Source organism: Fringilla coelebs (assembly GCF_963513975.1).
Source record: "Fringilla coelebs genome assembly, chromosome: 1".
NCBI lineage: Eukaryota > Metazoa > Chordata > Aves > Passeriformes > Fringillidae > Fringilla > Fringilla coelebs.
In genome coordinates this window covers 12,560,062-12,584,628 of record NC_140028.1, presented here as the reverse complement: position 1 = coordinate 12,584,628, position 24,567 = coordinate 12,560,062, and the positions used below count along the sequence as shown (strand labels likewise).

The 24,567-nt window shown below is 43.8% G+C and overlaps 2 protein-coding genes across 12 annotated transcripts in view; one reads left to right on the top strand and one right to left on the bottom strand.

Moving 5' to 3' along the window:
- The first annotated feature begins 2 nt into the window (after positions 1–2).
- On the top strand, positions 3–3,583 carry NDUFB9 (NADH:ubiquinone oxidoreductase subunit B9). The gene is made up of 4 exons (XM_084210753.1): positions 3–126; positions 252–444; positions 2,288–2,401; positions 3,344–3,583. The coding sequence occupies exons 1-4, from the start codon at positions 41–43 to the stop codon at positions 3,473–3,475; spliced, it is 525 nt and encodes a 174-aa protein (XP_084066879.1). The 5' UTR covers positions 3–40; the 3' UTR covers positions 3,476–3,583.
- Positions 3,584–7,174: 3,591 nt separating this feature from the next.
- MTSS1 (MTSS I-BAR domain containing 1) overlaps positions 7,175–24,567 on the bottom strand; it is a 124,619-nt gene continuing 107,226 nt past the window's right edge. For 3 of the 11 annotated variants that reach the window (XM_084217067.1, XM_084217072.1, XM_084217070.1), the window contains 7 exons: positions 23,869–23,966; positions 21,676–21,886; positions 13,959–14,078; positions 12,761–12,955; positions 10,547–10,711; positions 10,048–10,210; positions 7,175–8,990 (listed from right to left, as the gene is read on the bottom strand). In XM_084217067.1, coding sequence (XP_084073193.1) covers positions 8,299–8,990; positions 10,048–10,210; positions 10,547–10,711; positions 12,761–12,955; positions 13,959–14,078; positions 21,676–21,886; positions 23,869–23,966 — 1,644 coding nt within the window. In that variant the 3' untranslated portion in view covers positions 7,175–8,298. The remainder of the gene's footprint in view (positions 8,991–10,047; positions 10,211–10,546; positions 10,712–12,760; positions 12,956–13,958; positions 14,079–21,675; positions 21,887–23,868; positions 23,967–24,567) is intronic. The other 8 variants (XM_084217071.1, XM_084217073.1, XM_084217074.1 and 5 more) reach the window with 5 other exon arrangements.

The following is a 24,567-nucleotide window of genomic DNA, read 5'->3' as shown; positions in this document are numbered from 1 at the left end:
CATCCCCCGCGCGGAGGGACGGCCCGCGGAGCCCAGCGCCATGGCCGCCTACCTGACGCACCAGCAGAAGGTGCTGCGGCTGTACAAGAAATCCCTGCGGCACCTCGAGTCCTGGTGCATCCATCGGTGAGGGCGAGGGGAGCTGGGAGCGGTGGCCGCCCTCACATCGGGGCGCTCAGCCCCGCGCTTGGCTGGGCCCGGGGTGGGGGGTGGTTGTTTTCCTCCTCACTGTGCGTGACCTCTGTCCGTAGAGACAAGTACCGCTACTTCGCCTGCCTCCTGAGGGACCGCTTCGATAAGAACAAGGATGTGAAGGATATGGTGAAAGCCACCGAGCTGCTGAAGGCCGGCGAGGAGGAGTTCTGGGCCAACCAGCACCCGCAGCCCTACATCTTCGCCGACTCCCCCGGGGGCATTGCCTACGAGAGATACGAGATGTACAAGGTGAGACAAGGAACCAGGTGACAAGGGATCCCGGCCGCTCATGCTCGGAGCTCCTGCGCTGGCTTTGCGCGTTTTGTGTCACTTGACGGGGACCGGGCCGCAGCTTGGCCCAGCACTGTCACTTCACCGCTCCGTGAACGTCTTGCTGCTTGTGTGGGAGGAGCTGCTCTCGTCCTTGAAAACGGAGTTCCTTGATCAGTTTGATAACCGCTACTTGCTCTTTTGGGATTTCTTTTTCTGGGGGTAATCATCTGCTCTTTTGCCAAGCGGGTCAGGCTGGCACAGGAAAGGGCTGGAGCTGAACTGGGGAAGTGAATGGCGCCGAGGGAGCTCTGCTGCCTCCCGAGCACAGCCTTGGTTCCTCTGCTCAGGTGTCACCTTGGCTGTCGGGGACTTCCCTTCACTCAGTCCTATGGTTCTTCCAGCATTTGAGTAAGGGTACAGGTTACCATTTCCCTTCATGTGCTGCAGTGCCAGATTGTGCAGTTTGTGTGCTGCTGTGTGAGAGCAGCACTGGCTGCAAATAGAAGCCTTATGTTTAGACTCTTTGAGGCACTTCTACAGGTATTGACCATTAAGATTGTTTTATTTAGGAGCAAAAGTTCCATAGAAAAACACAGGCACTTTGCTTTTTTGACTTTGCTTTTTAATGCATTTGAAATTAATACTGGCCTAGAGACTGCCTGCACCTGTTTCCTCACAAATTTGAAATAAGTGCTGGCACAAGACTAGATCTGGTCAGATCTTTTTGCATATTAAGCCATGAAAAAAAAATGACATAGATTTATCAGGGGCAGAATAAAGAATATATGAGTGAAAAGAGAAGAACTTATTTAAATTTGTACCAAGGTCAAGGGCCTGAGCATTAGTAGAGATAATAGTGACAGAGAGTGGACAGAAAAAAAGGCAGCTGAGCAATAAATGGTCAATACTAGTCTTCCTACAGAAACACAGACTGGGTTACGCTTTCTTTTCCCAGTTTGATCGGCTAAAACTGTCTTAGAAAATGACTGTCACAAGGCTTTGGCTGGTTTGTGTATTAGTGACTGTCCATTCTGGATGCTGCTCCAAAATGTAGTTTTTAGAACTCAGGCTGATTGGTGGTGTTAATTGGAGCTTGCTGTGGGTGGATATTTACTTCAGCAGCTGTGCTATTTCCATTCAGTCAAAGGTTTGTTCTCTGATGAGAATCACAGCAGGAAGAGAAAAGTTTGACTATCATTAAATGTATGATGGTACTGGAGCAACTTCTTTTTTTTTTTTTTTTGGGGTGTTTTGGTGGGATTTTGTTTTTTAATCAGTGTTCCTCTCTTTCAAATGTAAGCAATTTGATTTTTTTTAATCACTGCAAAATTCTAAATATTTTTTTTCCTTGTCAGAAGGTCTTAGAGGTCAGATCACTCTCAAGATCTTAAAGGCCTAAGAAACTGCTCATTTCTTAGTAGTTGTAGATAAGCAGAAATAAGCTGTAATGTTCTGTCTTTGTCAAGTAAAGTAAATCAGTAGTTGGAGAGAAGGATTACTCTAACCTGCTGCCTTTGAGAGAAGGAAGAGAAGAAATCAGATCTTCTCCTCCACCAGATGGAATTATTTTAAGAAGTTTAGGATAAACTGAGATGATCTGGGACTTGTTGTGGAATGCTGTGATTTAAGCAAGTCTTTGCCATGTGCCTTGAGATAGGCAGCTCTTAAATGGTGTTTTTATGTAGTACTTCAGAATGGGAAAAAAAAACCCTAGGGAGTAAGACTGGCTTCAGCCTTTGTGCTTCATTCTTCTGTATGTGTGTACAAATGTGATTTCATATATAAAAGTAGTATTTTAAATCATATTTTTCTTCAACAGCTTCCTGAATGGTGCTTGGATTTCTGGCACCCTTCTGAGAAGGCAATGTACCCTGATTACTTTGCCAAACGAGAGCAGTGGAAGAAGCTGCAGAGGGAAAGCTGGGAAAAAGAGGTCAGTGCTTGCTCTATGCAAAGGAAAGTCTCTTTAGCACACAAGTATCCTGTGTGGCACAGATGTGGTGTTAGAATTACTGAATGCCTTCTGCTATATCAGACTCTTCAGTGCTGGAGCCCTTGTCAGTGTGAAATAACCTAAAATGCTTACACATTTGTTACAGCTTCTGGAGGGTTCTGAAGGGAATTTGAAGGTAAAGCTGAATCTGCAGCCTTGTGTCAGTTAGTAAGAGCTGTTACAGCAGTTTTGTGGGGGGAAAAAAAATCCAACGTGGGATGAAAGGAGACTAACAACCAGAGAATTCCTCTTCTTTTGCTGTGGAGCTCTGACACTTTCTGGTTACACCTTTGAAAGTGATGTGCTGCAGTGGTCTTCAGTTGGGCATTGAGACCAATTTCTGGGCTATCCTGAACTGAGAGTTAGTTGGAAGAAGTTGGTGTTCTTAGAGCAGTCCTTTGATTCAGGTGGATTGTATGGAACGTGGCACTTGTGCTGCTTAAAGAAATGGGTATTGAAAGCCTGTGAGGGGCTGCTGGTGACGTGCAGGAACAGAAGTCTCCTATTTACTGACTGCAAGGAAACTTGGTCCAGACCTGGAATTATCTGTCAGCTTCCAAAGCAGCACAATTCAGCCTGTTTGAGAGAGTCATGGTAGATGTGAACTACATGGAAATAATGACCTTTTAAGTGAAATTTCTCTTGTAAATCACTCCTTGCTCCTAGAAATTCCTTCTTAATTAAGTAGTATGAGCCTACAGTGATTACTGAGTGGAAGTTAAAGTTGGGAAACGTGAAACCTGTCAGCCAAGGGTGTTACCACTGGTTCTGCTCTGTGGAAATAGAGAAGAACCAGTGGTTCTTTGTTTTGCTCATTGCCTGGGCACTGAAAATGGAAGTGTGTGTTAATGTGCTAAAGCAGTTCTCTGTCTTGTCTTGTAGGTTAAGCAGTTACAAGAAGAAACTCCAGGTGATGGTCCAAAAACTGAAGCTTTGCCTCCAGCTCGTAAGGAAGGGCATCTGCCCCCCATGTGGTGGCATCATGTCACTCGACCTCGTCAACAGCCCATGTGAGAGCACCTTGGGTGTGAATGACAGCAGTCTGTGCTGCAGGCAGGTGGCATCTCAGTGACCACTTGCTCCTCAGAGTAATAGAATAAAGCCAAATAAAATAACAGAAAAGGTGTTTTTCTGGTACACTGCTCTTCTCTGACACACTGACACTTCACTGCCAGCTTGTGCAGGCAGTTCAGATGGAATGTGGTACTAAATACAGGCAAAGTGTTAAAGCTGGAGTTAAGATACAGACAGCAGCACACATGAGCTTTGGGTGCTCTTGTAATGAGGGTATTTCTGATCTTGCTGCAGGATAAAGACATCTTTCCCTCCCTTCCTTCCTCCTTAGGCCTTTAGCTGCATTTTTCACTTTCGTATCAAATCTCACAAGACACAAACTTTCCTTACAACATGGTGCTTTCCTCATGGCATGGATACCAGTGCTGTAGAGCACCAAAGGAAATTGTGCCCCACATAAACAGAATCCCAGATAATCACTGAGCTGTATCAGTTACCATGCTGCTGAGTATTGTGGCTGTTGTGTGCCCATTTATGGGTCACAAATGGTTCTGGCAGTGTGACACACTGAAGAGGGGACAAAAAGCTGCTTCCTTCTGGCCACAGTCCCAAAGCACTGGTACAACATGGGGGAAGTTCTGCTTACACTTCAGTAACTGCCCTGTGAGAGAACAGATGCAATACAGCCGCTGAGCAAAAGCTCACAGGAAAACCTGGCCCTTCAGCTGTTTTCCTGTTTTTAGGGCTAGGAGAGGTAGGTTACCTAATCTGACTTCCATTCTACAGAAGTTACTTGACTCTGCCCATGTTTAAGCCTAAAGCTTAATATTTCTCTGAACTCCAATTGAACAAAAGATGGCAAAGTTTCAGTTTATCTAAGAACCAAACATCTGTAGCTCAGGAATAAGGCTTTAATCTGGTTGGTTTTTAGAAACTTTTAATCTGCTCCTTTCCAGTCTGCATGCTAAAATAGTATGAATTTTGAAAATGTAACTCCAGAAAAACAGGTTTACATATTCCACAGCTGAAATTTTCATTCCTGCTAAGAAGCAGGATCTGTTCTCTGTGCTCAGTTAGTCAAAAGCAGTGATGGAATTGAGGTGTGCCCTCTTCCAGCACAGCTGTTCAGCACATGCCACACATCAGGCTGGAGCTGTCACTTGGAACGAGTGCCTTCAGTATTGAAACAGCTGAGCAAAGCACTGACACCCGAGTGAGACAAGATGCTCAGCAGTACTTCAAACACAGCCATGGAGAGAAGGGGGAATCAAACCATGATCCTTTTGGAGACAAGACATTTCCAGCCAAACCACATTGGTTTTTCCTTTAACACCTTCCTGACTGTAGTGGGATGGGTTAACTTTATACAGAGCAGCCCTCATAATCCTGGGAAGGTGTTAAGAGTACACCAGTGCTCTGGCTACTGCTAAGCAGTGCTCCACAGCATCCAGGGTGTCCACTTGGCATCCCCCTCACCAGTGGACTGGGGGTGGGAAAGATCTTGGGTGGGGACAGTCAGGACTCAGGACAGCTGACCCAAGCTGACCTAAGGGCATGAGCTCCTCTCTGCAGGGCTCCAGAGGTTCTGCCAGGAGCCTGCTCCAGCACAAGCTTCCATGGGCTCTCAGCCTACTTTGAGCACCCACCTGTTCCAGCATGGGCTGCAGGTGGATCTCTGCTTCCCCTTGGGCTGCAGGGACACAGCTGCATCACCTGCAGGGGAATCTCTGCTCTAGTTCCTGGAGTACCTCCTGCCCCTCCTTCCTCACAGACCTGGGTGTATGCAGGGCTGTTTCCCTCACATACTCCCACTCCTCCCCACCTGCTATTGCTGTCCCACAGCAACCTTTTTCCTCCTTCTTAAATCTTTTATCCCAGAGGCATTACCAGTGTCACTTCTGGGCTCAGCCGTGGCCAGTGCTGGGTCTATGCTGGAGCTGGCTGGCACTGGCTCTTTCAGACATGGGGAAAGGTTCTGGCAGCTTCTCCCAGAAGCCACCTGGCCTTACAGCCCAGTGCAGTAACAAGGATACCTTTAGATAAAAATGAAATCATTGCAGTGGCAAAGAAACCAGGCTACTGTGTGGCAACTCAAAGAGGGAACAACATACTCCGCTTTCAATGCTGAGAAAGCTGAACAAAATAAAGTCTTCAGGGGGAGCTGTGGGAGATGGTGCTGGTGTTGTGTTTGATGAATTCTGGCTGTAGCACGGGCAGTATTGACAGCAGCAATTTTCCTCTTCCGGCCTAATGAACTGTGGTCTAGTACTGAGATGGATGCACAAAAATGCAAAGTCATCTGTGCTTCCTGGCCAGGTAACAGCAGCAAGATGCAGGGAAATGTCATCTGTTATTGTTTCATGGGAATTTCCATTGTTAGCACTGTACTTCTGCTCAACGGCTACCCTGCTAGTGCCCATCAGTAAAACACAGCTTTATGCAATTTTATTTACTTGGTTTTTAATTCTCTCTTGCTTCTATGACACACAGATGGAAGCTGCATGATCTTGAAAGCCACCATTGATATCCATTGCTCTGGAAGCAAAAGGTTTTTAAGAAGCAAAATACGGGAGTTTTTCAGCAGTTCTTTATTTATAATGTAGGCTTAAGCAATCATTACAATGTAGAAGGGAGACACACTTACAGCAATTATTTATACCAGTTTAGAACAAAAAACTGCACAGGGAGAGGTCAACTCTCAGTACAAACTAGCAACTAAACCACAATAATTTACCATTAGAAACAATTTATTTTTCGGCTGTGACACTGCTTTTACAATATGCAAAAACACAAACAATAGAACTATCCAAAGTGTTTTGTCACATTATTTCTACATTGAATTTGGCAACATTTTATATTAAATTTTACTGATTATACTAACGTTTAAGAACTAAACAAGTGAAAAGCTGTACTTGGGTACAGTTACATCCATTTATTTCAAAGGTTTAAATAACACTTTTAACTATTGAGATTATCTCCTAACAGTTTTTGTTTATGCAAAAACCATCTCAAAGCCTCATTTGCACAATGCATCAGCTACTGTATCAAGATTGGTGGGCTACACCACAGGCACTACTGTTTATTATATTCTGTAATAAGGAGCTTGTTTTTCAAAGAAAGGAAGGTTTAATATTTTCTAAGAATCATGCTTTTTTTTTTTTTTGCTTTTAAGCCATAACAAAAAAAAAAAGTTTAGCAAGCACAGCAGTGTAAAATGTCATACAGAACACAGTGACTACACAGTTACTAGAAGTTTCACATCCAATGCAGTTATGTATTAAAGCATAAGAAGTCATGTAGGCAAGTCTAGAGCCAACAGAAATCTGCAGTGTGTGGTGGAAACCAGCCCCTTAGGTGTGTTATTTGGTGCATTTTTAAACAATCCCGGATCCGCAAGTCTGGGGTCCCTCCACCCGTGGGTCTGCTGTGGGTGGGCAGACAGCATCCTTCTGGATTGTCTTGACTGGAACACGTGTCATGCCAAGGGGTCTGCACATTTCTGTCAGCTTTAGGAGATGGGTATTGCAGCAATAACTTACTTTTATTTTAAGGAAAAAATCCAACTCTTAATGATTCTATCAATAGCGTTCCAAAAAACATTACTTAAAAGTACAAAAAAAGAGATTATTGTGGTCAGACTCCCAGTATTATCAAAAAACCAGTATCACCCCCCACCCCCCACCCCTCAACCCTTTTCTTTTCGGTATTTAAGAAAAGCCAATCAACTGCCATTTAAAAGAAGTTAAGAAAAACAAGCCCCTGTATTGGAAAGAAACATTCGCAGTTTATTAGATCACAAGCTGGTTTCACCTGTCAAATTTTTAAGTGTTTTCTCAAAATAGTTGGGCTTTCTAAGGTGCCCAGCCTGCTGGGCACAGTCAGAAAAAGGCATTTTGATAACATTTAAGAACTCCCTGCTTGCATTTTACAAATGTTTTCACATTTATAACTGCCTTAAGCCTGTTGTCCTTGTTTCTATTCAGCAGAAGGATGAGTGGAACAAAACGTGAAGGTGGAAGAACCAAGCCTACACAGTTAAGGCTGCATGCATGTGACTGAGAGTTGCTGCTGTGCAGTCAAAAAAGAAATGTGGAAAAACCCAGTTTTTAAAACACCCTACAGAAACAAAACACTGCAATCCAATATGGCTTATTCTGATGCATTTACCATGAAGCTACTAGTAATTCATCCTACTAGGCTACTTTGTGCAACAGCATCTGCTATTTTGATGGCATCTCCCTCCCCCACTACCCCCCAATAACTCTACCAGCTGCAGGTTTCTTCCTTGCATTATATATTGCTTTATTGTCAATTTTTATTCCTGCTTTTCAAACTTTTTTAAATACTTAAATGACGATCCGTTCCATATAGCTTGACTTAAACTGTAATAAGTCCCATTGTTCTATTTTTTAACCTCACTATTACAAGGCGCTCTACAAAAGCTTGCAAAAAAGCCAAATTTTCATTAAATCCCTTTGCTGAAGTTAACTACTCGACAATTTTTTTTTCTTCTATGATTTAAAACTTTACAAAGAGAGTTATAAAAAAGGTAAATGGGATTTGGCACCTTCAGAAAAAATTAAACGTGTAACTTAGATCAAAAAAATGCAGAAACAAAATCATTGATATTTACAAATTAAAACACCACTGAAGATTATGTCTTACTATGCTCTCTCATTTGTTTTCTCTTTTAGAGTGCTTTCAGACTGTCTGTTACCGAGTATCTTAAAAAAATCACTGATTACAGATTGGAATGGATAGAGACAGATTAGTTTTCTCACAGTTCCTTCTCGGCGTTCAGTAGTCTGGCAGCTTCTCCTCTCCTAGGAAATACGAGGCGCTGAGCGATCGTTCGTGGTCGTCTTCTTCAGCTTGACCCCGCGCCGAATGGCGTTGAGCATATCCTCCCCCTGCGGGACATCGCCGGGGCTCAGCTCGCCGGGCTCCAGCTCCGCCGGCCCCGCGGGCGCCAGGCTGCCGACCCCATCGCGCTCGCCCTCCTCGCCCTCGCCCTCGGGCACCGCCTGCCTCTGCTCCTCGGCAGCGCCCGGCTTCTGGCCCGACCCCGGCGGGTTGACAGCTGCTTGCCCGCTCCACGAGGGCACGCTGGTGACAGCCTGCCCGCCATCTCCCGCTGCTGGAGACTCCAGGCTTTGCTCGGGGCACTCTTCTGTCCCGGCGAGGGCACCGGGCAGCCCCCCCGGGATATCGGGGACAGTCGGTGTTTTGACGGGAATCACCGGCGTCTTGATGGGAATGGGGCCTCCGCCGATGGTGCCGCGCCTGACCGAGGGCTTGGTGGAGGGCGTCCGTCGGATGGTGGCGACGCCGGGGGTGGCCATGACCGGTCCCAGCGTGGTTGGCAGACCTGCGGTGGAAGCAGGACGCTTGGTTTGAAACATTCTGCGATAGGACTGGCTAATGTCACTGTTTCTTGGGATGGTGGAAGATTTGTCAAACTCCTGTTGTTCTGCCTCCTGGTCACCACTCACAGAGAAATAATCATAATCTGAAACTGATGCCAAAAGACAGAGTTAGGATCAAGCTGGAGCAGACAGCTGAGTCGCGTCAGTAAGTCTGAAGTATGGACAGGTAACCAAAAAACCCTGGAGTCAGTAAGAATGAAGGGAGTTTCCACCTTTAGAAGGAAGAAAGTCCACGGTTCTGCAACCAAGATTTGATGCCTGAAGGCATCACAGCAGACCAATCCTACAGCTGCAGGCAGCCCATGGCTCTTGTGAAAGAGAACGAGCTCCGTATTTGTCACCAACATGAAGATACCAAAACCTACAAGCCACGTGCCACCACTTGTAGATAAAAATGCTTGAAAAATGTACTTTAGATTAGGCAAGTGGGTTCAGGGGACCGTGTATCAGTGATTTCAGCAGCAAATTTTTTATTTTGCAAACAAAGTAAATCCCAGCTGTCAGCTCTGAAAACTCAACCTCAGCTTTAATAATTGCACTGGGTTCTTTCCTGCCCACATAAGTGCTGAGGAAACAAGGCCTGAACTGCAAACACCAAGTTTGGTTTCTCTCAGCTTGCTGCTGGTTCTGAAACAGGGTACATAACCAAACACCTTACTGCAGCTTCCTAGCTATGCCTAAGTCTCCAATGGAATCTTTTTCCAATTACAACACTTCTGCTTAGGCAGGAAAATAAAAGGTCACCAAGGGAAACTAAGAGCAGATTGAGAGTGCTGATGGAAGATGGCAAAGCTCATGAGTGTGTATTTGCTGAGACAGTAGTTCAGAAAGGACCCAAGGAGTATTGGTGTCATTTACAATCCCAGGATCCTCTTTAAAATGGGGGCATCCTTAGGCTGAAAGTCGCTGAAGCAGTGCACAAGAAAATACAATTGTTCAGTATACTCTGCAGCAGTGCAGGTTTCTATGTAGTTAATAAATCCAGGCTGCATTCCAAGCTGGAAAAATCATCCTAACAGCAATGCCAGCCTTCCTCCCCAGCTGACTGCAAAGCCAGCAAGCGATAGCTGCTCCTTGCACCATGGGGTGCATGTGTGATGGCCAGGGTGGGAATGCTCTAAAAAGGAACATCTCCTGAATGGGTACCTTGAGATGGGATCGTGTCCTCTGAACAGCACGGAGTTGTTGTCTGGGTGCTGTAGCCACTGGAGCACTGCAAGGAATCCCGACTGCTCCTCTGGGTGTCCAACTGCAGCCCTCTGGACAGAGCGAGTGCCAGCTCCTCACAGGCCTCCATCTCCTCACCCTGCTGCTTACACACAGGAGAAACACTCGTTACACCTGGAAGGGTCAGTCACCTTCACTCACTTGTAACTATCTCTCCTCCCCATCAGAGCTCGTCACCATCATAACCCAACAGGATTGAGCCCAGCCATTTGCTTGGGCAGAGGAACAGATGCTTCTTTGGAGTACCTTGCTCTATGAAAGTCAGTGCCCAATTCCCTCCTGCCTGCATGATTCCCACCGACCACACCAGCACCACTTCCCAGAAAAACACAACATCAGGGCATCTGAAGTACTGGCAGGAGCCAGCTCGCCATTCCTTTGCACCAAAGAGGGCATGTGAATGAAATGAGAGCTTCACCCTTGTGGCAGCTGACACCGTCATGCTCCGAGGTCTCTGGGCCTCCTCGGGGGGCGCGGGGGCTGCGCTGGGAGCGGCTCCGTTGGCGTCCGGCTCGCGCTTGTCCTTGCGGCGCTGCAGCGTGTTCACCACGGGCTGATCGTACGGGCCCGGCTTGGCCCAGTCCTGGGGAAACCAGCTCGTTAGGGACAGCCCTCATCAGGAACTGGGCTTTAACTACAGGCAAAACTATGCAACAGGGCAATTTTAATGCAACAGATTGTGTATCAAACTGGATATGCCCTTCTGAATAAGGTGAGAAATTAATTTTGAGGATATTAAAAATCCTCATTTATTAAACCTATCTCCTTTATTAAAAGGAATTTAAATTTCCCATTCTACCTAAATGTTCTTCTATGAAGGTATTTAACATTTTGATACTATGGTTTTTATCTAAATGAAATTCCATGGTGTCAAAGCCTACATTTTCAGAATTTTGAGCACAAAAATCACTGTCACACAGCAGAAGATACAGATAAATGTCCAATCAGTGATGAAACTGTTCCAGATATACACGGGTTCTAGTATTACATGCTGTTACAGATGTCTTCAGTTCTGAAAAATTAGGCTTGAACAGATTTTTCATACACATTAGTGGAGCAAGTTACTGTGAGTTATCTCTCAGTTTACTTACTAACTGAAATCTAGTTTATAATGATAGTCTGTACTGAACAAAGACTAACCTCACTCTGAATTACTGGTGCTAAATTCAAAACAGAAATTCCTCAGGCCATGAGGGCTGTATTCACTTGGGGCTCTATTAAGCAAAGTCCTGAGGATGTCCAGAACCCACATGCTGCACACAAAGAGCTTCACTGATCCAGGCCCTGTGCTGGGCTGCAGAACCAGTGCTAAGCAGCAGCCCCCCAACACCAGCTGCTGCAGGGGCAATCCCAATCCTAAATGTTTTCCTTCACTGAGACAAAGGCTGCTTTAAAAATGAAAGCAACAACCATGAGAATGGGCCCCACACCCTCCCAGCTGCCTGCTGGGCAGCTTCCCACAGCCTTCTAATGGGCAATTAATAATGGGCCAAGACCACGCTGTGGGTTTCTTGAGGTGTCTCAGTCCAAGAAACAAGAAGTGCAAGGCTGCTGAACTGACAGACCCCCTTGGACAGACAGGTATTGGTTTTGTTAACTCATGTGAAACTCTGCCTTGCCTTCACAGCTCTTCACAGTGTCTCTGCTCTCCAAGTGTTTTGTTGTGAAATACACTGTCAAAGTGCTTCTAGCAGAGACACAACAAATGACCCTGAAGCCCCAGGACCACTGTGGCCACCCCGCATGTATCCCAACAGCCTCCAGCTGCTGGAGAGAGAGTAGGGGCGTCTGTAACAAGTTATCTCAATTTAGATGTATATACATGGGTCCTGTGGTGCACATGCAGTATTACATAACCATCCACAGGCACTTAAAATCTGCACAGCTACTGTTGACTGCACATCAGCCTTGCTGAGGATCCACAGCAACAGACAAGAGACCTTTTCTCTTTGCTCTAGGGCAGAGCCTCCCGGGGGAACCACCTGGCAGGGATGAACTTTCAGGCTCTAGCAGAGCAGATTGTTTTGATGCCAAGTAAAATCCCTGCAGATCCAGCTGGAGCAACTGAAAGAAATTACTGCACTCTTTTTTGGTGGTCCCCAAGAGAGCAAAACGAGCTGAGTGAGCACATCCAGTCTGTGGCAGTAAAGCTTCAGTCACCACTTGCATTTACCTGGTGCTGAGCACCTTCTTAAACCACTCCAACTGGATCTAGGAGAGTGGGCCTGCCTACAGCCACAGGGAGAACATCAGGGTGTCCAATGTATGGTCCCACTCAAACTACAGGATGCCCTTCGCTGCTCAAGTGAGCGTTTTGACAGTACTAAATAAGCTTTTTTTTCCCCCCTGAATAGAGCCCAGGTGTTTTCACCAATGTTTCAGAGCTAAATTATTCCTTCCTACCTAGATGTTGTCAGCTTTGGTATGTTTCAGTTGGTGCCAGAATGCACAAGGTCATTCAGAAATACCCACAACCAGATTTTAGGTGTGATTTTCACCATGCAGTGCCCATTAAGAGTGATACCAGAGCAAATCAACCAGGAATTACACAGACCGAAAGGGAGCAACAACTGCCGTGTGCATGCTGTTGGAATGAGGAGGTGAGGACTGCCACAACAAAAGGAACACAAACCTTCCAGCTAGGGATCTTAGATGATGGCAACATGCCTGGCCCAATGGTGTAATAATGAACGTAGTCTGGAAGGAGGGCTGAGGGAGCCCGAGTCCACGCGCGGGAGACAGGCGGGAAATGAGGGAAAGGACCTGCACCAACTGAGGCTACGGATGGGTCACTTGATAAACTACAGTGATAAAACCCATTAGACAACTGGAAATGAAACAAATAAAAAAAAAACAAAACAGAGAAATTAATATAAGCAGAATGAACACGAAAATACACTGTGACTGATGTTCTAGGGAGAAAATCTCTGTATCTTAAAACAAAAGAAAGGAAATTCTTCAATTTGCTGCAAATAAAAAACAGAAAATTGATACGATGCTTGGTTCACAAGTGAGATCTCCTGAAAATTGTTATCTGTAACAACTTTCAGGCATCAATCTAGCAGTCATTGTCTTCAGGCTGAGCAGCTTTTCCTTCTGTCCATGAAAGCAGCACACGTGAAAAAGCCTTTGTAATTTAGTTACCCTGCAGACTCTCAACATAGAAACAGAACTTTTCCAATCCGGAAGGCATTTGCATTGGTGGTATTTAGTCTGTGTAGCTGGACAGAGAGGAAAAGCATAAAGCCTTCAAACATGAGGTGTTCTGGCTGTGTGATGATATGGAAGAACAAAACAACAAAAACCAACAGCAAGGATTTACCAGATGAGAAAGGAGACTGCTATCACTTCCTCCCCCAATTTAGAGTATATCCCATGTAATTTATTCCAACCATGTGTATTTTGATTTCCTTTTTGGTAAAAAAAAACCCAAAAAACCATTAATCAGTGTAAGGTATGCTATCTAATGGAAGAGATGGGAGAAGCCACAAACAGCACAACTTGGGCAAGGTGCTTTTTGTCAGGCAACCAGCTGCGTTTGGGCAGCATTCCACAATCTCTTTGAGTAGAAAAGCTGGAAAATGACCTTTTCTTAGAAAATTACCTCTGTAAAATGCCCAATTTGTAGCTTCTCCTAGTAGCTAGTTCAAAGGCAATTGTGGTTTTTATTCAAACATACTGACTTCTAAGGGAGCATGCAGCAGTTCCTGGTCTCATCCCCACAAAGAGGAATCCTGGCTGCATCCCATGCATGGAGGTTTTGTCGAAATGTTGCAGGGTTTGGATAACGAGCTAGTAGGTTTGTATGTCTTGGAGATGAAGTTTTTCACCTTATCTGTGGAGGCCCAAGCCCCCATGGTGGAGCCTGAGCTGACTGAGGTGGGGGAACTGCACTCGCTCACTGACTGGCAGGTTTCAGAGGCTTCTGAAGAGGCAGAGCTGGACGAGTTCTGCAGCATAAAACAGCACCGCAATGCAGGGAAAGGATACACACGCCACCAGAAAAGAAAAAAAATCACAAACAAAAAGACAAAAAGCACATACACAGAGACACACAGGAGAGGGAAGGATGAGAGAAGCAAAGGGTTAGGATTTTAAAGATCAATTAGAAATTGCTCAAAACTATTGCTAATGTTCATGAAATCTATGAAAAAAAAAGCCACTTGCTTAATGCGAGAACTTGGCACACTGCTTAGGAATGAGGGAATTGAGGCAGCGACCTCAACTCCTCATTGCAATTTCAGCGTCTCAATTCTGCTGCTGTCTCAGAGCAAGAAGCTGAGGGACCTGAGGGCACCTGTGGTCCAAACATGCAATATACTGAGACAACTGATTTATACAGAAAAGCAGATCATCAGTATTTCAAAGACACGAAGTTTAGATTTAAAACATGGAGCAGCAAACGTCACTTACATTCACAAGTTCTTGTACACTCTGATCTGCAAAAGTGCTTGTGAAAAGCTCATCTGAGTTCAAGTATTATGGAACAGAGAAAGAAGTGATACTTACCAAAACTGGAGGTTTCCAAAGCGCATGACCTGTATGCATGTGCCTCTGCAGGTAGGATGCATACACCAAAAGCACTCTGACTCAAACCCTCCTGCCCAGCAGCCAGCAGGAAGGTACATGTACTCTGCTGAGTGCAGAAGTGCTGGCATGTGCTTGCCACCTGCCTTCTCTCAACAGCTGAAGCAGAAAATACCAGGGACTTGGATGGAGAGTAAAGGAAAATGCAGGACACAAAATGTCCACTGAACACATCAAACATTTGTTCCTACCTAGGAACTTCTCAAATTTTCAGTGCATACCTTCATGTACCTTTGCTGCTGTCAGACCTCTGCAACTGCACATAATTCAACTGCACAAAAGCCAAGGGGAATAACCACATGAACCATTTTACCAACTACAAAGCTCTCCCATATCTCCCCCTTGGAAGTGGCATCCTGCTCTGCAGGGATGTGTGTCCAGGTCCAACCGAGAGCTTGGACATGGTCATGAGTACTGACAGAGTTGTCAGGGCAGTACTGAGCACCATTCACGCTCAGAAATTCAACACTAGCAAGACCAATTCACCCTTTAGTAGCCAAGGACCTGTGAAACAAGTCTGTCTAAGGTGTTTTATGGCAGCAGAGAGAACGTGCTGCTGTATCCAGTTTGTGTAGAAAGATGGCGATTTCAAGGAATGACATGTTGCAGAGGAAGGGAAATCTCACCTGAAGTAAAATTCGCCAGTTAACCTTAGGTAAGATCTGGGGTGAGTTTGCAATAGAAGGACACCTGGGTATGAGGCAGTGTAGGGGAGCAATTTCTTCTAAAACTACAAACTGTCTCACTGCTCACCAGGAGCTACAGATGGCTAATGTACAGCCAGCACCTGGGGAGAAGGAAATATAGGTCTCCCAGGATGGAACACTGTCACCATAAGGATTTTGGTGAAGGCTGCTGGGGCAGCTGAGAAGTCAAGACAGTATCAGCATCTTGAGCTTACTGGTAAACTGTGATTTAAATTTTGCAAAGGCTGCTAAAACTTTAAAAAGCATGCAGAGTGATGGAGTATTTTATAGAAATAATGCTCATGCCACCCTAGGCTGACATGAGATGATCTTAAATGTCCTTAGGGTACAACTCTGCTCAGCTAACAAGGCTTGTATTCAAAGTGCAGTAAGAGTTGAGGTGAAGGTACAGTCAGAGGGAACAGCAACAAATGACATACAACTGCTAAGGACAGCAGTGAAAGTGGTGTACCTGAGGATGCAGTGGCATGATATTTACTGCAACTTGTCACATTCTTGATTTACTGCAACTCCTTTTACTGGAGAAAAGCCCCTAAAAATAAGAATACTGACGAAGATGAGCTTCAGTTGACTTTGCCATCAGTCATAACCATTGTGCACTAAATGGAGATGAGACTACTGCCTCTATCCCTAGAGAAAAATACATTATAGAAAACTAGCTTTTACACCAAACTTCAGAGTTCTGCCTGACATTCCAGATACCTCAGCAAAAGAAGCCTCAGGAGAATACTCACACTACTGTTATGGTTTAGCCAGGAAAAAAAAACAAGACAGAAAAATGCAATTTCAGAAAATACTTTCTGAAATCTCCTACTTATGGCCTGAATGACCCTCCAGGGTCTGCATGCTCTGCACATGGCAGGAGAGAGAGGAAGGGTCCGAGGGCCAAGCATGGCATCTCCCATGCCACTGTGTTTTCTACAGATGCCCCAGGGGTGGCAAGTAAGAACTTGGGAATTTACATTTAATACACTATTTGTGTCTATGAGACAGAAATTTCACAAGGTTTTGTCAAGTAATGGCAGAGAGAGCTCATAAATTAGGTTTATTACCAACAAAGATGCATTTTAAAAGGTCAAAAATCCAGATTCTGAAGGTGCTAATAATAAGTATGGGCAGAAAAAAATGACTGGATTTGGTGAACCTATTTTTGCAATAAATGATTCCTCCAAAGAGAAAAAAAAGATTACAAAAAGGACTCTCCCACTAATTTAGTGACCATTTTCACCAAGAAAAGCTAGACAGAGGCTGAACCAAGATGCCATGGGGAAAACATCCTGGAAGCTGATGGAAATGCAAGAGGTGGTGGTACAGAAACAGGGTCTCCTCATCTTCAGAAACTTGCAAGGCACAGAGAAAGGGAATCTCTGGTCTTGCTAAAAAAGGATTCCAGCAATGGAGAGGGAGGCAGAAGAATACTGAACTCCTGAAGGAAAAACATAAGGAAAACATGACTGGCAGCAGGTCAAAGGATGCTTGGATCAGACTGGAGAGCCAGTCCTGAACGGCTGCACCCAGGTGTGGGAAGCACAGACTTCCCTTCTTACCATAAAGTACAGAAGGGACTGAAAACAGAAACTGCACAACTACTGCTAGGGCAAAGAGTCTCCAGACTTAGGAGTGCTTGTTCTAGATGCACAAGCCTTGGCACACCCTCTCCTGGGAGCGCACACACAGGGCAGACCAATTTCTACTTCCCAGCCCATGGTGTGAGTGAGAAATTTGACTTTCAGACTTTTTTCACCTTGTTTTAGTAGATTCCTTTTTTAAAATGACTGTTTTGTTTGAATAATTTTTAAAATCAGCTGTTCCATTTTAGCTGGTTTTTTTCCCACAGCTGCAATAATGGAAGTTCTGCTCTGTTCTAAGATTATCTCTTCTGAGAAAAAGCTTAAAATTAACAGTATAAAGCTAAAGCTTTATGCTCTGCAGTGACAAGCAGTGCCCCAAATGTACATTTGTGCAAGTGTAGCTTGGTCTCTGGTCTCTCAGATGAGCCATGGATAGTGTCCCAGCGCTTTTGGTGTGGAATGTAGAAGTGCCAGCAGGGATATAAAAATAATATTTTCTGAGCTACTGGACTGTACAATTATAATTTCCATCTGCTGTCCTACTAACCTATAAAAGGACCATGGTACCATGGTTATCTTGGATTAATTGAATCCTTTGTTTGCTATGTTTTCCACTCAAACATGGCATTGCTTTCTTAACCCTCTCCATTCTCAAACAGGAGACAGAGATTCCTGGACAAGGGTTTCCCAGGAGACCAAATCCTAATGATGAGCGAGGTTCAGTGTCCCTCTAGAGTCAGTGGAAGATGGGCTCAGCTACTTTTAGAAAAGCTCTGGATACTGACTCAAGGTCACCTCCTGAATTAGTCTAATTTCCAGGAATCTGCCTCTACTGACTCTAGATAAATATCTCTATATCTATCTTTCTCTGTATTTATTTTTCTAGTCAGGGACACACTAATGAGAAGTAACTTAGAAAAGGAATTTTAGAAGAAACAAACATCTGGTGATAAGTTACTGATGTGCTTCAGTTTGAACTTGATTTTTGGTTTTTGTTTTGTTTGTTTGCTTTTGGTGGTTTTTTTTTTGTTTTGTTTTGGGGTTTCTTTTAAGGTCTGATTCGGAAGCATTTCTAAATTTAAATGGAAAATGAACAGCTGTAACAATATATTTCCCCTATTCTGATTTGCAGCTATTTCAAGCAATGAAATCTACTCAAAAGCAGACTCTTTCCAGCTTTATAACCTGTACATGCAGAAGCAACTTCACATTCAGTTTCCCTCTGCTTCACTATTTAAGGGAAGTGCTTTCCAGATCATTCTAACCATAAAGACTTATCTCTCTGATTTCTGACAGCACATCAACATTTTTATCTTCATCTGCTTCTTTCTCTCCCTTTGCTTTCATCTTCATGAAGTCACAAGCAGCCTGTAAAATCCAACTGTGTAAGTGCTTCCCCCAGCATGTTCACCTCAAATCCAGTGGATCCTACCATTATCATGGCCTGGATCAAACATCACTATACTCCTATCTCATCATGTGAGGACAGGTACTCCCAGGCCTCAGTTTGTCTACCACACAGGGTGAGGTGAGGGTTTAGCAGCAGCAGCCACATCCAATGCCCCTCCAAGAGCCACTCTGAGCTTCCAGCAGGTCTGTCAGAAGGGCTTTGTATGAGGTCACTGTGTGTCATGGGCAATGGTGGCCATGCCTGACCTCACACTTGGCCTTTACAGAAACTCTTCCAGTCCAGAAAGAGATCTGTGATGCTTTTCCAGCTGTTCAGCTAACCCAAATGTACCCCTTTAATTAGGATTAAAGCCTTTTACAGTGACCTCCCCACATGTAGAGTCATGTGCTATAGGCTAGCACTTTTACTCCCAGCAACTGTAGAAAGGTGCTTCTCACACACCAGTGAAAGAGCAGTCTATTTTGTAATTGCTCTTTTTCCTATCCTCTATGCTAAGTGTGATAACAATAAAGACTTACTACTCTTACTAACAGCTACAGGCTGGAAAGCAATCTTCATTTTGTCAGACATCTCTCCTCTGGTATAGTCTGTATCTTGTTTCAATCTCCAGTTATTCCTTGTTTGAGATTCTCACCAACTCTCCACCCCCCATCTCTGATTTTGAGGAAATTCAATTTAGTTTTCAGTGACACTTGCCTAAAATATAGGTGAGCTTATATACATAATAGCTTCACAGAACTCACATATTCACATTCTTATAATATGGGAATTATACATGGCCCCCTTCTACTTTTTTTCCTAAAATACATTATTAAATGAAAAAGGGCTTTGTTGATCCAACATATGCCACAGCATGTAGCTAGCAAACACCATCAAAGTGTCCACCTGCACAAGATATACAGCTTTTGTTCTCCTTTGCTGGTTCCAGAGCTTGCTTTTCTGCCCTCTCAGTGTCACTACCAGGAACAATGTCATCAGTGTTTGAGACAGAGCAGCAGCCTCCTCCCACCCAGCACCAAGCACAGCCCCAGGGAGCTCTGTCAGTTGGTTAGAGACACACAACACAGGGTAATGCTGCCCACTGAACAGCTCCTGCTCAGCTCACAGTCACAGTCACCAGTCAGCACAACACACACGATTTACTTAGTGCTGAACATACAAAGCAAGACACTTAAGCAAAGATGAAGCAGCCAGGCAATGATCTGTTACCTTTTCCTCTGTGTAAAGGTAAACAGAACCAGAGACATACAGAGCACATATCTATTTGTTATACCAACACACTACACTTGTCACACTGCTGCAGCCTTCTACAGCTCATGAAAAGCTCAAGTGATGCTTGGATCAGTTTGCAACCTTATGGAGAGTTTCTAAAATGAAGTGAAGGCATATGAACTTAGCTGGTGTAAATCAGCGTGACTCCCATCGACTTTCAGGATGTTCTGCCACCTGATACCAGCCTAAGTTCTCTCCTCTGCTTAACAGGGGAATTTGCAAAGAGAGGTGTTGGTTTTTTTCATGCTAAGAGCAATTGCAAATTTACATCCTTGTCTGCAGACACAGCATCATCATGTGGATTACTGCCCTTTTATGCAGGTGCAGTGGATACTATGAAAACCAAAGATGATGCTAGCATGTGTAACTGATGTATGTATCTTAAAAGTCAATTTCCTTACCTTGTTACTATTCCAGTTTACTTTATTATTGCTCATTTACTTTTTTGCATTTCACTTAGGTTAGCCATAGCCAATCTAAACAAAACATTCATTTTATTAGTGTGCACAAAGTTCTTCAGGATGTCATCTATAAAAAAAAGCTGCTGTGTCCAGACTGGGGACAGAAGAGGTATAATTTGAAAAGAAAGCATTTCTATTAAAATGAAAGAAGGAAATAAATTTTAAAACCATTGAGTTTCCCTTGAGAACATGTTCCAAGCCTAAATGAACCAGTGTTGCTTTGGATGATACTTTAAAAATTTCTCTAAGGGCACTATTTACTAAATGTTCTGCAAAAGGCAAGGGTTTGTGTGCTATCAAAGGTGGTCTAGGGTAGTTTCCATGGGAAGGTGACACTTGATAATCACTAACACTTGCTCACTATGTGGATTAACACTCCCCAACCATGCCTAAAAATCTACCTACTCCTCAACATGTAAAAAGGAAGTACTTTGAAGTAAAAGACAGTTTTTCTCCAGTGACCTCAGGGTGTACTAAAGTAAGTAACACTCAACAAAAGGATACTAGGTCCTTTACAGTTTGTAGGTAAGATCTTTAATGAGATTTATAATGTGAGAAGGCAATTCAGCCTTCATTAAAAATATAACAGTTGCTGTGTAATTTCTTTAAAAAAAAACCCAAAAAACCAGCAAAGAGAATTCAAGTGCTGAAATATACATGCCACAGAGCATTGCAAATCTCTGCCTGTAGGTAGCCAGTGAGTTTATAGAGGAAGGATGCCATGAACAAATAGAGCAGCAGCTTCCCTCTGCAGACTCAAAACTGCTCAGGGCAAGTTTGCTTATATTTGTAGTGAAATCCTCTCCATCTGACTGGCTTCAGGATGTTATAATATTTGACTACACAAAAACTCATTTCTTAGGAGCTCCATAAAGGACTAACAATACCTCCCATTTTCATGCAGAAACCTTATTTCTGCAAGGTCCCCAACTGAGAGTTCAAAATTCAAGTCTATCCACAGAAATGGGTGTCATAAAAAATGGCAAAACAAATTCCATATGATAATGCTGGTAGCATTTAGAGTATTCCAGACCTATTGCAGAGGAAGAATTAAAGAAGTCTCTCTAATGCCAAAGGCACCAGTATCAATACTGTGGCTGCCAAAAGGATGTTCTGGCATCAATATTTGCCCATTAAACAGCAAAGAGCCACCAGATATTAAACACTTGCAACCTGTGCAGGATATTAACTGGTAACCTCAGTGGGTGAAGTGAATATTATTCCCTCTGTAAGGTGAGTCTTCTTGCTCTTGGTTGTCTGCATTTATCTCAAAGTTAGGCATCTAGGCTCCCTCCAGGACCAGAGGGAAAACTGTACAGCCCAATAGCGACTCATCTCTTTTATGCCAAAGCAGCATAAATCACTCCAGCTAGAGGCCCAACTTTTGGATAAATGAAATGCACTGAGACAACCCTTCCCCTCAATGCTTAAACTGACTCCAGGTACCCCAAAACCACACCAGATCCTTTTCCTGAAAGGTGAGCCAAGTTAGAGAGTCCAGCTCACACTCAGGTTTTTGTTCTCATGCTTGCACGTACCTGGTTAGGTGCTTCTGGTGGCATGGGGGATGGCGATTTGGACTGGAAAGCATCCTGGGACATGAATCCAGAATCATGGGAGGACACACTGGACAGCCTCATGGGTGCCTGCTGAGGCAGATTGGAGCTGCGATAGCGATAGTGTGAACTAGGTGAGTGCGAGTGCGAGCCACTGGACCGGGAATCACTACTGTTAACGCTGTTCAGACTGCTGTGAGAGACAAAAGGAACAGAGAAAGGAAAGGGGAGAGGAAAAGACACAAGGGTGGGGTGGGGAGAGACCCATATACAGTACAATTAACATTCCACATGTCTCTAGCAACAGGCAGCATAAACCGGAAAAGAAAAATGTTGACAAATTAAATATATATATATATATATGCACATATATATCAGTAAAGAACCATAAGCAGCTGCAGTATCCCTGGTGACCAGAGAGAAAATGGCATTTTATCTTGAGTGTCATTCAAATGATCAAATCTTAACCACTCAGACTTCAAACTCAGGTTAGGGATGAAGGAATTGCTACGTGCCCTCCCTGAGCATGGCACTTGCTCAGAAAGTGTCTGCTGATGGTTCTCTCCTATTTCTGACTCACAGTTGGACCAGATTGTCAATGGGATTTCTAGCAGGGGGACCAAAGACAATGCAGTTTATCTAAAAGTCTGCCTCTGGGCATGCTGCTGCAGACAGCCAGCAGGACAGTGTGTGAGACTTCTGAAAGCATCACCAAAGCCCCACACTTCAGAGTACCTGGGACACGTTTTGCTCACTTGAAGGCTTCCTACCAGCTAAAAACACATGACAGCACATGGAGTGAAGCCAAGCCACTGGGTATGGAGCCTCAGTCAGTAACAAGGACAACCAGAGAATGAAACCCCAAAATTAATATCCATTAAAACAAACCAAAGAGATTTTTCAGAAGAAGAGACTGGTTTTTAATCCTCAGAATCCATGTGTGACAGTACGGACATGCCAGCCACAATGTGGGAGCTTTCAGAATTTCCTGCTGGGGTGGCTGAGCAGGACTGGCAGGATGCACCAGTCTGATGGCAGCTCCCTGCTGCACTGGCAGCAGCCTGGCCTAAGGATGGCTCTAAAGGATACACAGGTGAGGCTGCACCTCCTGTGCACCAACACCACCTACAAAGAAGATGTGCAAGTCAGCAGGGAGCAGAGCAAGAGGAGCTCTGCTTTGTTTTACCCACACACGTCAGTCTGTGCCATACAGGTTTTAGCATACAAGAAGATGAATTTGATTAGGAAGAGATGATGAAGTTTTGGGGGGTTTTTTGCCATTTTCTTTTATAGCTTCAGGATATTGCATCTTTAAGCCTGTGCTCATTGCTCTAATATGCACGTTTTCACATATATATATATAAAATACTGACTTTTTTATATATACTGCATGCAGAGACAAGTAGGTGCATAGAAGTTGTGTTCACTTGCTCTGACATGCTGTAGGTAACTTTGCTCATACACAGGGAACCTGCAGTACGTAGCTCATAAAGCAAACTGAAAGGTAATCATTTGAGAGCAGCTAGAGAGGTGTTGAGCAGAATACACAACAGGGTATCTTCCTTTTCAGTAAAAGGAAAGAGTAAATGTGGACACCAGGATATGGGGGCAACATGCTAATAAACTGTTTTATGAGAGAAAACAGTTTTTACAGAGAAAGCATAGACAGAATCCAGTGTTTCAACATATTTCAGGACAGCATTAGACAGCATTAAACAGTCAAAAAAACTTGTATCAAAAAAGCATTTCCATCTACCAGATTGATAGGGCAATTGTCAAGGATGTTTTTCCCCTTTTCAAATAGTTTAACTTACTGATTAGTAACAGCTACTTAGAATAATCTAAAAAGTCATCACATGAAAAAACAGAAAAGGAAATTATGAATGGACAATCTCAAGAGTTTAGATCAGTACAGTCTGCTCTTTGATCCAAAATGGATTCAAGAGAACTGAATCAAAAGCATCTTCAAGTTGTGTTGAGTTCAAAAGTTGTTCAGTCCTGCCCATCCTTTTTAGTATCCCCAGCACACACTTAAATGAGTAAAGACCATGAGGGACTGTTTTACTAAGACTTACTATTTAAGATTTAAGAATGTATACAAATCCATTTCACAGTCTGAACTTGCCTCCCTTTTCCCCCAAACAGGTTAAAAATAAATATTACCAATTGACTTACCTGCAAACACTAGATTTTCTGGACATCGTAGTACTGGGAGAGGATGGAGGAGTCTGGTAAGACCAGCTGTAATCAGAACCTTTCAAATCTAAAATTACCTGATGAAAGATAATCAATAGCATCAAGGATGTGGAAAAATTTTCACCCTATTAAAAGAAAGCATCTGCTTGTCATACAGCATTCATCCCTGCCACAAACTTTCAGTGCCAATTGAGTCTCAGCTCTCTTCCAAAATTACACTGTATCCCACAGGTGAGTCAGTTTCATCCCTGGCTTTCCTGGCATTATCATACTTCAACACTAAGGCTGCCACCACAGAAAGAAAATTCAGATCTGAATGGAAAAAAAAAACTTTTAGAAAGTAAATTGGAGATTTATTTTTTGCATTAAGGAAGCTTCTCCGGTTTTTGTTTCTTTTGTTTTGTTTGTTTTGACTTAAAAAATTATTCCAGCCTTTGAGCTGAAGTACTGCAACATTTTAAACAAGTAACTGAAGATTCAGTATTCAACCACAACACAGCTTTACACTTCTAGGTCAATAATAAGGTGATTATAAAGTATGACAAAAAAACTGAGTTCACATGGCAGGGTTGCAGACAAATGTCCTATTTGGATTCATTTAATGACACACATTTTCCTATGCATTTTAAGGACAGCATGGAAAAATGCTCCAATGTTAGACTCCATCAGGCTACACAA